This window comes from Capricornis sumatraensis, chromosome 22 (assembly GCF_032405125.1).
Source record: "Capricornis sumatraensis isolate serow.1 chromosome 22, serow.2, whole genome shotgun sequence".
Taxonomy (NCBI): Eukaryota; Metazoa; Chordata; class Mammalia; order Artiodactyla; family Bovidae; genus Capricornis; species Capricornis sumatraensis.
In genome coordinates this window covers 35746773-35759833 of record NC_091090.1, presented here as the reverse complement: position 1 = coordinate 35759833, position 13061 = coordinate 35746773, and the positions used below count along the sequence as shown (strand labels likewise).

General features: G+C 40.3%; 1 protein-coding gene across 2 annotated transcripts in view; it reads left to right on the top strand.

Moving 5' to 3' along the window:
• The window catches only part of CARMIL1 (capping protein regulator and myosin 1 linker 1), a 309643-nt gene that overhangs the window by 241233 nt on the left and 55349 nt on the right, over window positions 1-13061 (top strand). For both annotated transcript variants that reach the window (XM_068960927.1, XM_068960928.1), the window contains exons 25-26: window positions 6515-6643; window positions 7671-7802. In XM_068960927.1, the coding sequence (XP_068817028.1) occupies window positions 6515-6643; window positions 7671-7802 (261 nt within the window). The remainder of the gene's footprint in view (window positions 1-6514; window positions 6644-7670; window positions 7803-13061) is intronic.

The following is a 13061-nucleotide window of genomic DNA, read 5'->3' as shown; positions in this document are numbered from 1 at the left end:
TCATCCAAAAAAATTACTGCCGCAACCTTTAATGCTAATTTTTAAAAGTAAGTTTCATCTTCTCAGTCGAGAGGAAATTATACACAGGAGGCATATACAGATGTTTAATTCTGTAGGGGTGACGTCGCTCTGAATTATTCAAGTCATTATGTAGTAGGTATATTGCCACCTTTTCACTTTGGGGATTTCTTAGGACATGATGATTAGCAGTTTTCAGACTTTAATTGTTTCAGTCGCCTTAGGAGAAATTTATCTCCTCCTTATTGAAACTTCTTATTGAAGTTTCCAGAAATAGGAACACAGAAAGAATAGGCCCTCTGTGACTACTCCTGCTAACCGCATAGGCAGTCATCATTCCCGGGTGACATTGAAGGGATTAAAATGTGTTTTAATGAAACATTGAAGTCTCATAAAAGTTCATATATTTGTTTTTGTCTCTAGTCTTTGTTTAGGAAAGACCTTCACAAGACTCAACACTGCACCTATGCTTTTGATCTCTTATTTTCATCTTATAAATGCTCTTAATCAAGAGCCAGCAAACTTCTATAAAACAACCAAATAGTAGTTAGCCTTTATGGTCCATATGGTCTCTGTTGCAACTGCTCAGCTGTGCTGTGATAGAGTGAAAGCAGCCAGACAGTATCTGCACACTTGAGTGTGGCTGAGCCAATAAAACTTTATTTATAAAAACAGGCTCCGAATTGCCTATAGTTTGCCAGCCTCTGCTATGTCTTCTCATTTTGTTTTAAAGACAATTTTATTGCCTAGAGCTATTTACTCAACACATTCTCTTTCCTTCCTTTCATGTGCAGGTTTTTATACTTGCTTTCATGGCTTCTTGCTACCCATTCACTTTACAACCTTTTGGAATGTGCCTTCTGTCCCTGTCTGTCTGCTGAGATGAGACTCAATGGACCTGGTCACCAAGTCAGAGGCCTTTTTGCCTCTTATCTTTTGATGAAAGGAGGCTGTATGTGTAGTGGTCTGACTTGGGGTCTCAAGTCAGATGACCTGGTTTTAAGTACAGATGCTGCTCTTCCTTCCTGGTTGGAACTGATGTTAGTCGCTAACTAACCTCTTTAAGGCTTGGTTTCATCTGTAAAAATGGGAAAGATGACCCAAAGAAGGTGCTCAGATGATTAAATGGGATAATGTGTGCAAAGTACTTGGTTTCTCACCAGTAAACATTGTTTGTTGCTATTTTTTTATTTTCACAATTGTCATCATTATTATAGACCATCTTATCTTTCTTGAGATACACTTCTTGGTTCACCCGATAGTATGCTGTTGTGAATATTGTTCTGTTGTTGTCTGTCCTCCTTTCTACACAACTCTTTCTCCTTTCATCTTCCAAATGGAATCCTTCTTCAAAGTTTTGTAGATGGCGAAACAGTGGAAACAGTGTCAGACTTTATTTTTGGGGGGCTCCAAAATCACTGCAGATGGTGACTGCAGCCATGAAATTAAAAGACGCTTACTCCTTGGAAGAAAAGTTAGGACCAACCTAGACAGCATATTGAAAAGCAGAGACATTACTTTGCTAACAAAGGTCCGTCTATTCAAGGCTATGGTTTTTCCAGTGGTCATGTATGGATGTGAGAGTTGGACTGTGAAGAAAGCTGAGCGCCAAAGAATTGATGCTTTTGAACTGTGTTGTTGGAGAAGACTCCTGAGAGTCCCTTGGCCTTCAAGGAGATCCAACCAGTCCATTCTGAAGGAGATTAGCCCTGGGTGTTCTTTGGAAGGAATGATGCTAAAGCTGAAACTCCAGTACTTTGGCCACCTCATGTGAAGAGTTGACTCATTGGCAAAGACTCTGATGCTGGGAGGGATTGGGGGCAGGAGGAGAAGGGGACGACCGAGGATGAGATGGCTGGATGGCATCACCGACTCAGTGGACGTGAGTCTGAGTGAACTCCGGGAGTTGGTGATGGCCAGGGAGGCCTGGCATGCTGTGGTTCATGGGGTCACAAAGAGTCGGACACGACTGAGTGACTAAACTGAACTGAAGCTACTTCTACCATTTGACTCGTTCGTGTGGATAACTCGAACAGTCCCTGTTTTCTTTAAACAGACATTCCCCTTTTCAGCTGTTTGTTCAGCATCCTCATCCAGATGGCCCTCTGACAGCATGGAACAGCTGATTTCACCATTTCTCTCAGAGACCTTGTCATTCACTGAGAATAGAATTCCTGGAGTCATCTTGGATGCCTCATTCGCTTTCTTCATTCAGAGTCACTATTCATTGCCCATTGATCTTCAAAGTGTCTTTTACAGCTTTTCTATTTCTCCTGCCTGACCTTTTGCTAAGGCTTTTTATTAACTCCTTCCTGTGTCTTTTACAAGCACTGCAAGAACTAGTTAATCCATCTTCCATGTCTCCTTGTGCTTTTTTTGTTTGCTGTTGTTGTTTTTTGGGTATCTTTGTGCATTTTACAGCCCATTTTCTTTGTATCAGGGAAGCTAAGACATTGTGAGTGTTAAGGGATTTTTAGATATGCACAGTTGTGGGAGGAGCTGGAGGGATAGATGCTCTATGGTTTGCATGCAGTGGTTGAACTCTGTAGCCTTAGCCTGAGTCTTACACTATCTTGTCTTAGCTTAACATTCCAATCTGATCTCCTGCAATAAAATGCCTCTGTTTCTAATCGGGAAATAGGAATCCCAAGTGTCTGAATGTACCATTGCTTATGTTCATTCTTTTACTTAAAATGCCCTTTTCTTTTCTCAGTTTGTAGAACTGTTTCAGGACCCAGTCTAAAAGCTACCTTCAGCCCCAATTAGTTGTAATCTCTCCCTTGACTGAAATCCGTTAGTACTTCTCATCCCCCATTTATTCATTGAATAAACACTTATAAGGGTTTGTGATGTGGCAGGCACTATTACAGGAGATGGAGCTTTGATAGTGAACAAAATGTGTCTGTGTGGAGATTACATATGCAAACTTTATATCTTGTTATGGTTAATTGTGAACATTTCTTTCCACTTCCAGGTTTTTATATTGTTTGATGGCAAAGGCTATATCTTATTTAGGACTGTATCTCATTCAGTGCTAGATGTTGAGTTTATTTCTCTTGAATCAAATAAAGAAATAGACATGGAGGAAGATAAAATTTTCCACTGAATAAGCTATTTGCTTCCCTGGTAGCCCAGACGGTAAAGAGTCTGCCTGCAATGCAGGAGACCCAGGTTTGATCCCTGGGTCAGGAAGATCCCTGGAGGAGGAAGTGACAACCCACTCCAGTATTCTTGCCTGGAAAACCACATGGACGGAGGAGCCTGGCAGGCAAAACCCTATGGTGTCACAAAGAGTCAGACACAACTGAGAGACTAACACTCACACAGTAAGCTGTTTGCTGGAACTGAGGACAGTTGTGTGACAAATTGCAAGCAACCAAAGATGGCATTTTATGGCTAATGGTTCTAAGTTCTGCACTTGGGTTCTATAGCTCACTATATTTGCAAAAGCCTAAGTGGTCACCATCAAGTAAGATATACTGTATGATTTAGTTGCCAAAGAAGCCAATTTTGATTTCCACCACATTAATGAAAGCATAATTTGTACAGTAAGAATTTTATTTAAGAAGTCTATTTTATTTACCCTCATGTTGTGTGAGGGTTTTAGATAGAAAATTCAGAGGGGTGCATAGGGGAAGGTGTGAGTCAGGGATCACACAGTGGTGTCACTTTGGAATGGTAAAAGAAACTGGGACCGTTAAGCCTGAAGATAAAAGATTAGAGAGGAAAAAGAGAGCTGTGTTCAAACATGAGCACGATTGTCACATGGAAGAGAGCTTGTAACTGTTCAGAGTGTTCTCAAGGGGGAAGATATGTGACCTATAGAAGGACATGGGAAGACAGATGAAGACTTAACGAAGACCTAGTCCAAGAATGATTGAGTACATTTCCTTGGAAGGAAGTGAGCTTCTTAAATTATGGCAGTTAGCAACGTTCCTGGGTTGCTTTAGAAAAATGGAACACTTTACTAGGATGAAGTAGAGAGTTTAAAATGAAGAGCTCGAGTGCCGTCAGCTACCTTGAAGTCTTTGATGGGATAGCCCAAGAGATGACAGTATTTCAGACTGCAGTCTCCTTTATGTTTCTACATTTGTGTACCATCGGGACTTGAATATGACCTGAGAATCTGAATCCTTTGTTTCCCGTTTTCAAAATTTTCATTTATGCTCTGTGTAATCTTTCTGTGTCATCTTAAATAGTTTAACTTTTCTGGGCTTGGTTCTTTAGTTTGTAAAGTGTCTGAATGTGATCTGTTGGGCTTTGCCAAACTTTAGCAAGTATGTGTTCAGAAGAATCTTGGGGACTTGCAAGATTTTATGTCTTCTTTGAGTCAAAGAATGAAATGTTTGTTCTGGATGTGATTTTGAAAGTTCCACTTAAAGACCATTTTGCTGAGTTCATTTAAACCCTCTCTCCTTAGTGAGTGCTTATTGGCACACGTGTCAGGAGTCTCTGGTCTCTCATGATTGTTAAAGATGATTAGTTTTATTATAGTGCCACGTCGACATACCTCTCAAATTAGTCTTTTGTGGCCTCAGGTATGTGTCAGTTCCCTCCTTTGTGTATCAGAACCCAAAATGTGGTTCATTTTGTCTCGAAATTAGGTATTCCTTCTTAGTGAAATATGAATTATTGATGACCCTTTTTGCTTCAGGAAGCACAGATCAATACAGTAGTTGGAAGAGTTGGAATTTATATCAATTAAGAAGATTTTTGAAAGCATACATTTAATTCTCTACAGGGCAAAGTAAATGCATAAAGTTAAAATGTGAACCCTGGCTACAAGCTTAGATTTTGGCCAGGGAAGATAATTATTCCATGACATACATTATTCATGTCACTAGATAGTTCACTTTTGTAGGCTTAACACATTTTACAGTCATAGGAGCTGTTCTTCATACATTAGCATTAGTATTACTGACCCTTTGTCAAGAAAGTAGGTGCTTTGAGTGGTGGTATTTTACAGGAGTGTCTTCATTATACGCTAGAAAAGAAGATGGGGTAGATGTTACGAACCTGGTTTTGTAAAGGAGAGCTGGTGATGCTCTGGGAAGTAGACGCGAGCTCTGTCATCAGACCATCAGCCTGCTGAGCAGTGTTGTAAATTTTCTATTATTGTGGAATTTGTGGGGGATGGAGGGTTGATTTTGGCTTCCTATGGTTGTTATTTCAAATAATTCAAAATAAATAGAAAAGTGTGAAGTTAAATAAAAAAGAATATTATTGGATTGTCACCTCTGCCAAATCTGCCCTCCTTGGTACGATAGGGTCTCTGGTGGATAGATATAACTTAAATTTTTTTTTTACTTACTTATCTTTGGCTGGCTAGACCTTCACTTGCTGCATGGGCTTTCCTCTGGTTGTGGTGGCTCCTCTCCAGTTGCAGGGCATCGGCTTCTCACTGCAGGGGCTTCTCTGTTTGTGGAGCGTAGACTCTAGCGACACGGGCCTCAGTAATTGCAGCTCCCAGGCTCTAGGGCACAGGCTCAATAGTTGTGGCAGGTTTAGTTGCTCTGTGGCATATGGGATTTTCCCAGATCATGGATCGAACCCCTGTCTCCTGTATTGGCAGGTGGATTCTTTACCACTGAGCCACCAGGGAAGCCCCCCAGCCCGCCGTTTTCTTTCTTTCTTTTTTTTTTTTAAGAATAGACAACCTGCAGCTTTGATCAAAATACTGGAGAAACTTAAAACCACACCGTAGTTGTCTTTTTCTTCAGACGTCTTAGCTTTGTTCATGCTTGTCTCTTTGCATACAGATACAGAGCATAATCTTACCCTTCTGTACTAGTTTTTGTCCACAGTACTTAGCTGCCACTTCTCTTTGGGTTTTATGGTTAAATCCATGAGAACAACTGAAAGTGATTCAGATGTAATTACCCTGGGAGAAGGAACCTTAAAGTGATAGAAACTAGATGTTATTAACTTTATTATTGCCTATGTTAATATAATCAAACTTCAGCTTATGCTTTTATGGTGGAAAATCATATGATATAATTGAACTAATTTAAAAAATTAAATTTCCAGGGATGTTCTGATTTCTATAACATTGGGGCCAACTGGCTGTGGGCATCATTTTGTCATCATCTCAATTGTCTCAGAATTGTATATCTCCTTTTTCTGTTTTTTCAATGCTGAACACCATGTCTGACTTGTAGAGGGTACTCAATAAGAATTAATAAAGGAGAGTTACTATCAAGCAAAAAGTCACTGAGTAGCTATGAGATTTTGAATCATCAAGAAATATTCAGTTTTGTTTTACATACTGCATTTCCTAAGGCAGGAAAGGGGACCACAATGCCATACACATTTACCCAGAGTTAATGTTGCCAGAGGTTTCTTATAGAAAGAGACAAAGTAATAATTGCTATAAGCTGCCTTCTCAAAGGTTCCAGTTAGGAGATGTTTCCATCTTCATTCATTCTGTGTTTCCTTCTGTCTGAATATCGGCTGTGCTGACTTGGGTGCTTGCTGTCATTTTTATGGTGTGGAGCAGATGATTAACAGGATGTGTGTGAAAGTACAAGATCATCTCAACTCCTTACGAAGCTGTGAGGGAGATGCCGTCCAGGAAGATTTAAAATCAGCAGAAAGACTCATGCAGGATGCCAAGAACTCTAAAACGGTGAGTTTCACTTCTGGCTACATGAGAGTCTTCTGTAATGAAAAAGACTTTTAAACTTCAGTTTTAGAAGCTACTTCTAACTTGCTTTACCTTTCTACTCAGTTTTAAGGTTACTAACAAGTGGCAAAGTGAGCTGAGTTAATCTTCGCCTCCTTTCTGTACCCCCATGCTACTACTACTACTACTAAGTCGCTTCAGTCGTGTCCGACTCTGTGCGACCCCATAGACGGCAGCCCACCAGGCTCCCCTGTCCCTGGGATTCTCCAGGCAAGAACACTGGAGTGGGTTGCCATTGCCTTCTCCAACCCCCATGCTAGTTACTAATAATCAAAATACATTCGTCCCTCGGAATCTGCGGGGGATTGCTGCCAGGACCTCTTGCAGATACCAAAATCTGTGGATGCTCAAGTCCTTTATATGTAAAATGGCATAGCCCAGATGGGCCTCTGTATCCAGGGGTTTTATAGCCTCTGATACAGACGGCCGGCTGTATAGAATTTACAGCAGGGGGCGCTGTGACTCACAAACGGTGTAATCAAGTCCTGGGTAACCTCAGGAAGGTGGCAGGAGTTTCAATGAGTAACAACTCCTTGGCAGAATACTGCCAAGCTGATAGCATGAAACTCCCTTCTGTCACTTGTAGAAGGAAGCTTCTCTCAACTTAGAATTTTTTCCCCAACTGTGACTTCATAGAGAAAGGACTAACTGGGAATCAGAAAGCCTGGGATCTGGTCCGGGCTCTTCTATCTGAACCACACAATCATTGAATTTTATGAGTAGGAAGAAAACTGTGGATTAGTCAGATGCTCTCGCACCCCACATGAAGACATTAAGGCACAAACAGGTAGGGTAGTATTCCTTTGCTCTCAAAGCTGGACCTGTTCTGATCTGTGTAAAGGGTCTTACATCAAGACTATCTTAGATTATCCCTCGTATTTCTTCACCCTTTTTACTAACTCTGCAATGACTTTGCTGCTTATTTAAATCATATTTAATTATGGAGAGGTAACTTTTATTTTTCTTACAGCTGTTACCAAATTTATACCATGTTGGTGGTGTATCTTGGGCGGGAGCCAGTGGTTTGTTATCCAGTCCAATTCAGGAGACCCTGGAATCAATGGCCGGAGAAGTTACAAGAGTTGTTGATGAACAACTCAAGGTTTGTGGTTTCTGTTATTTTGCAAAGTGACATTGTTATGCCTTAAGTGTGCATGATAGCATTTTGTACCATGCTACCGTATATTTTATAGATGTATGTGTAGGAAAGTTGAATACTGTGTCTTTTCCAGCTTCATTTATAATTTTTGGAATAACTTTTTTGCATATAAGATCAAGTAAAACCTGTCACATTCAGTTTTGTTTTTGATGGTAAATCTCTAACTGTATTCCACATATGACAGTTTGCCACTGATAGAAGAATGATTGATTTCTGCTTAGAAAGAGAAGTCTGATTCATGAAAAAATATCTTCTGTTGTTACATTTGATTTAGAGACTGGGAGAGATGACAGGTGCTCTGCTTATAGCACCAAATTGCTGCTTGTATGGAAAGGTTACCGCTAGGTAACTAGATAATAGTCTTTGCAAAGAGCTGCTTGAAAGATTAGAAAAGGGATTTAGAATGAATAACAAGGCACCGGAAGTAGCAGAGACTGGTCTAGAGGCTCAGAGACTGAAAAAACAGCCGCTGAAATGTAAGTGGAGAGAGTAATGTAAGGCCAGTTTTTTCTTAAGGGAACTTCAAGAAACAGCTAGAGCAGCAACATTTCATTTTCAAAAAGTTTCATTTCCAACCTGCCTGTTCAAGGATGCCATAAAAAGACCTTGTCTAAATTTCTGTGTTTATTTGGTCCATTTTCTTCTGAGAACACAATTGCTATAACTCGGGTTTGATATGCAACTTAATCATAACTTTGCCACATGCTAATTACTCCGTTTATAAATTAAATTAGCACAGGCGAGAATGTTGTGGATTACTTAGGCATTTAAGTCCCTGTCTTTCTGTGCACATAATGCAGAGAGACTCTTGAGTGTTATTTTTCTTTGACGGTGGTTATTGTGAATACATTCTGAGCAAAGACAAAGGGGTAGAAAAACAACTGGTTGGATGGTACAGAGTTCTAGCAGGTCAGTTGTTACCTAATAGCACTCGTTTTATCCTCCATGAAGGATCAGATATGTTAAAAGGATACTTTCTTACACATTTAAAATAAAGTCATCTCTGTTGCTTAGTTACTTCTGACTGTAAAAAATGAACTACTCATTGTGAAACATTTAAAGAATAAAAATCACTTGAAATCCCAGAGATAGCATTATTCTTAATATTTTGGTGACTTTCTGAACATTCTCTGTCTATACACAGTTTTACATATTTGTGATCATGCTATACATACTTTATTAATATTTGGTACAATATCAGGAAGACACTTCCAGATCGGTGAGTACTCATCATTTTAGCGGCTGCATGGTGTCTCATTGCAGAGACGTATCAGTGTGCTGGGAAAGCGGCAAACCTCCTCTGTGTCTTTCCCTTCATGCAGAACCCCTCACATTTGACACCTCTGGTCACCTGATGTGTGGGTGTTTTCCCCAACCCAGCCGGGTGTCCTACTGTTTAACTCCATTCAGACACTATCTACCTAGAGATCCCACTGGTTAAGGGCTCAGACCCTCAAGACTGCCCCCGCCCCACTTCAGATGCCAACTGGGAGTCCAGGTTGTCACTGAACTCCTGACCAATCGGCGATAAATCCGAGGTCCTTGTAACCTCACCTCCAGGTCCATTAACTTGCTAGAATGGCTCCCAGAACTCAGGGAAACACCTATTTATGTTACCAGTTTATTAAAGGATATGATAGAAGATATAGATGAACAGCCAGATGGAAGAAATGCTCAGGGTTAGGTATGTAGGAAGGGACTTGGGGCTTTCGTGCTGTCTTGGGGCGCACCACTGTCCCAGCACCTCCATGTGTTCACCAACACAGAAGCTCTGAACCCATACTCTTAGGGAAGTTTCATCATGCAGGCATGGTCTGTCATTAACTCTATTTTTAGCCCTACTCAGAAGGGAGGGTGGGACTGAAAATTCCAAGCTTCTAATCATAACTTGGTCTTTCCAGTAACCAGTCCTCATCCAGGAGCTACCCAGAGTTACCCCAATAGAACAAAAGACATCCCATCACCCGGGGAATTCCAGTGGTGTCAGGAGCCAGGATCAGAGGGCCAATATTAGAACAAATTATTTTTAGTGTTCTTATACTAGTGTTATAGTTCTTATCCCCTAGTATTCTTATCACTTAGGAAATTACTAGAGTTTCAGGAGCTCTGTGCCAGGAACTGGGGGTAGAGACTAATATATGTTTTCTATTATCTCACAGCCAACATAATTTATTTTCTAATTTCTGATTAATCCTATTAGAATAGATTCGTATAGTTGATCCATTCCTAGGTCAAATGGTACACACGTTTTATACATTTGTGTATATTCACAAACTGTTCTCCACTAGTTGACCCAACTGCTTGTTTTGTCACATGTCACTACTACTAAGTGTGTTAACCTTTTAATATTTGTAATGGGGTAAAAAATATCATTTTGTCTTTTGGATTTCTTTAATAACCAGTAATGCAGAAAATAATTTTATTATCCATTTGTATTTCTTGTTTTGTAAATTACATATTTGTATCTATTGCCTAATTTTTTCTTTTAAAGTACTGGTAAGAACTCCTTATATGCTAAGAATGGGCTGGCGTTTAAATCAGCGTGAATCACAGCAACTGAAAGTTTCCCATCAAATGGCTTCTAAGGGGCACTAGTTTCAATTGGTCTAAGCCACGAGTTATCCCTTGAAACCTGGGCACATTTCCTTCCCAGTGCACTGAATGGTTGGAATTGACTTGCCAGTCATTCTTGGGAGGGAGTAGAAGGCAGAGGTCTAAACTAAAAGGCATTTGAATTTTTAAAAGCCTGAAATAATAACATTTTTAAGACTCAAAATATTTTTCTGTGAATAGACATTCCCCACATTTCTTGAGGCTGACCTTTCTGACCCCTTGTCATTGTCTCCAGTGTTCCCGCTCATCACAGCTTCCTTATTTGCGTGTGCCATTGCCTTCTTTTCTCATTCTCAACTATCCCTGAGGTCCCAGGCTCCCAAATGCCCTGCTTTTCTGTTCCCCACTCCCTTATTTTCTTTAGTTTCAGTCGTTTTGAGTTGCAAGTTCCCTTCCCTTCAGGGACTTCTGGCATAAATGGAAGCAAATCCTCATCACAGCATCTTAATTAAATGTTACTCATTAATTTCCTTTTCACTGAGTTCACATTCAATTTTTGATACTTTCAACAGACTGTAGGCAGTGGTTTCTTTTTTTCCTTTCAGTTTACCTGACAAGTGAACATCATTTTACAAATAAATAATCCCCATTTGTCTATTGGTAAAGCTTTCTAGCACCTTGATTTTCTTAAAACTATGTAGGGAAAATGCATTTTTACTACAATCAATATTCAGTTTCTTAAACAACTATATTCTTATTTCACTAGTAGTATAATATTTTATTTGGTTTAAAAAAAATCCTTCCTCTGTTTCTGAAATTGAGTAAAATGTTATACTAGCAAAAGCTAAAGTGAATGGATTATTTTGTAAAAGTATGTTTTTACTGTAGTGAATTAAAAGAAAAATGGGACTAGCAGGTTTGTGACCTGGGTTTGCTACTAGCTGTTTGTTCCAAGCTCGTTGGCACTGAGCTTCCTTGTGCAAGACTGTTTTGCTGTCAACATAATTAGGGAGATTTTATCCTTAATATTCGCTCATCCTGTGTCTTGCCATTCCCTTCTCCAGGGGATCTTCCCAACCCAGGGATCCAACCCAGGTCTCCCACACTGCAGCAGATTTTTTACCTTCTGAGCCAGCAGGGAAGCCCTGTATCGTGGCCAGTGGTACACATTTTGAATTCTGAATGAGAATAATTTCAAACAGCTCTTTGAGCCATCTTTCAGAAAAGAATATTAGTTCAGAAAAGCCAAAGAAAGGACCGGAAGAGCCAACTTTCTTAGCAAACTTCCTGGAGGAGAAAAAAGGCAGGAAGTGGGGAGAAAGTCCTTCTTTGAAAAGAGGTGATATTTTCTCTGAACTGGTCTCTTTTAGGTATTTTTAAATGACAGCTCTCCTCCTGCCCCCCCCACCCCACCCCTTGTTTTTGATCCTAACATTTATTCCTAGAGTAATCTTAGGTGAATAAATAGGATCTGAATGTTTTAACATAAGGAAACTTATTTTTCCCTTCTGGACTTAACTTTTAGAATGCTTGTTTTGGCCTTGAAAATTCTTCATTCCCCCCGGGGTTTCAACTGTGAAATACTTCCCTGGTAAATATCAGGTTTGCTGAGGAAATGAGGCCTGAGGGGCGTAGGTTGCACTTTGGCAAGTACTAACTCAGTTTGCTGGGAGAGGTCTCTGAGTTTTCTTCTTTTCCTACAGTTTATATTTTTCCAATGCAAAAGAAAGAGATTCTAGAGCACTTTAGTGTGGAAGTTGTATTTGCTTGTAATGAATGACAGCTAGTCCTTTGCTCACTGCAAGAATATCTGAGTGTAACTGCCATGTAAAGGATATTAAGCCAGTTTATTTTACAGACATTCTAGAGGGTTTCTAAGTACCATTAATTGTTTTCACAGTTAAGAAATATAGACCCTCATCTTGGGACGATACCCGCAAAGTAAAATCTTGTGGTTGCATTTCAGATACAGGGTCTGCTCATTGAAGTTGTCTGAAGGGAGTACACATTGACTAACAAAATAGAGAATATGTAAGAAAAGTTAAGAAATGTGGAGAAAGTGAGAAAATTTAACATAAGTCTGCATTAGATTTCCACGAGGAAAGAAAAGATAAAGCCATGGGTATTGAAGAATATAGTTTGGTGTGCAGAGGGCCACAGGACTTGAAAGGAGGTGCTGTTTAAGCACCTAAGCTGGGGGTTGGACACAAAGAAGTGGTCAGTGGCTGCATTACAAGTTTGTCCTGTGATCCTCCCCTTTCGCCTCTTCTTAAAGCTTTCTATTTGCTTATTTGGCAGTGTTGAGTCTCAATTGCAGCACACGAGATCTTTGAGTCAGGCCGGATCTTGCATTGCGGTGCACAGACTCTCTAGCTGTGACACTCGGGTTCGCTTGTTGCAGCCTGTGGGCTCCAGAGCACGTGGACTTTAGTGGCTGCAGCTCGTGGCTCTCTAGTTGTGGCACCTGGGCTTAGTCGCTTTGTGGCATGTGGTATCTTAGTTCCCTGACCAGGGATTGAACCCAAGTCTCCTGCAGTGCAAGGCAGATACTTAATCACTGAGCTACTAGGGAAGTCCCTCTTTCTCCCCTTTCTACTAGCTTGTCACCAGAAAGTCCACCATGCCTGCCTTTAGGTACCGTTGACTCAA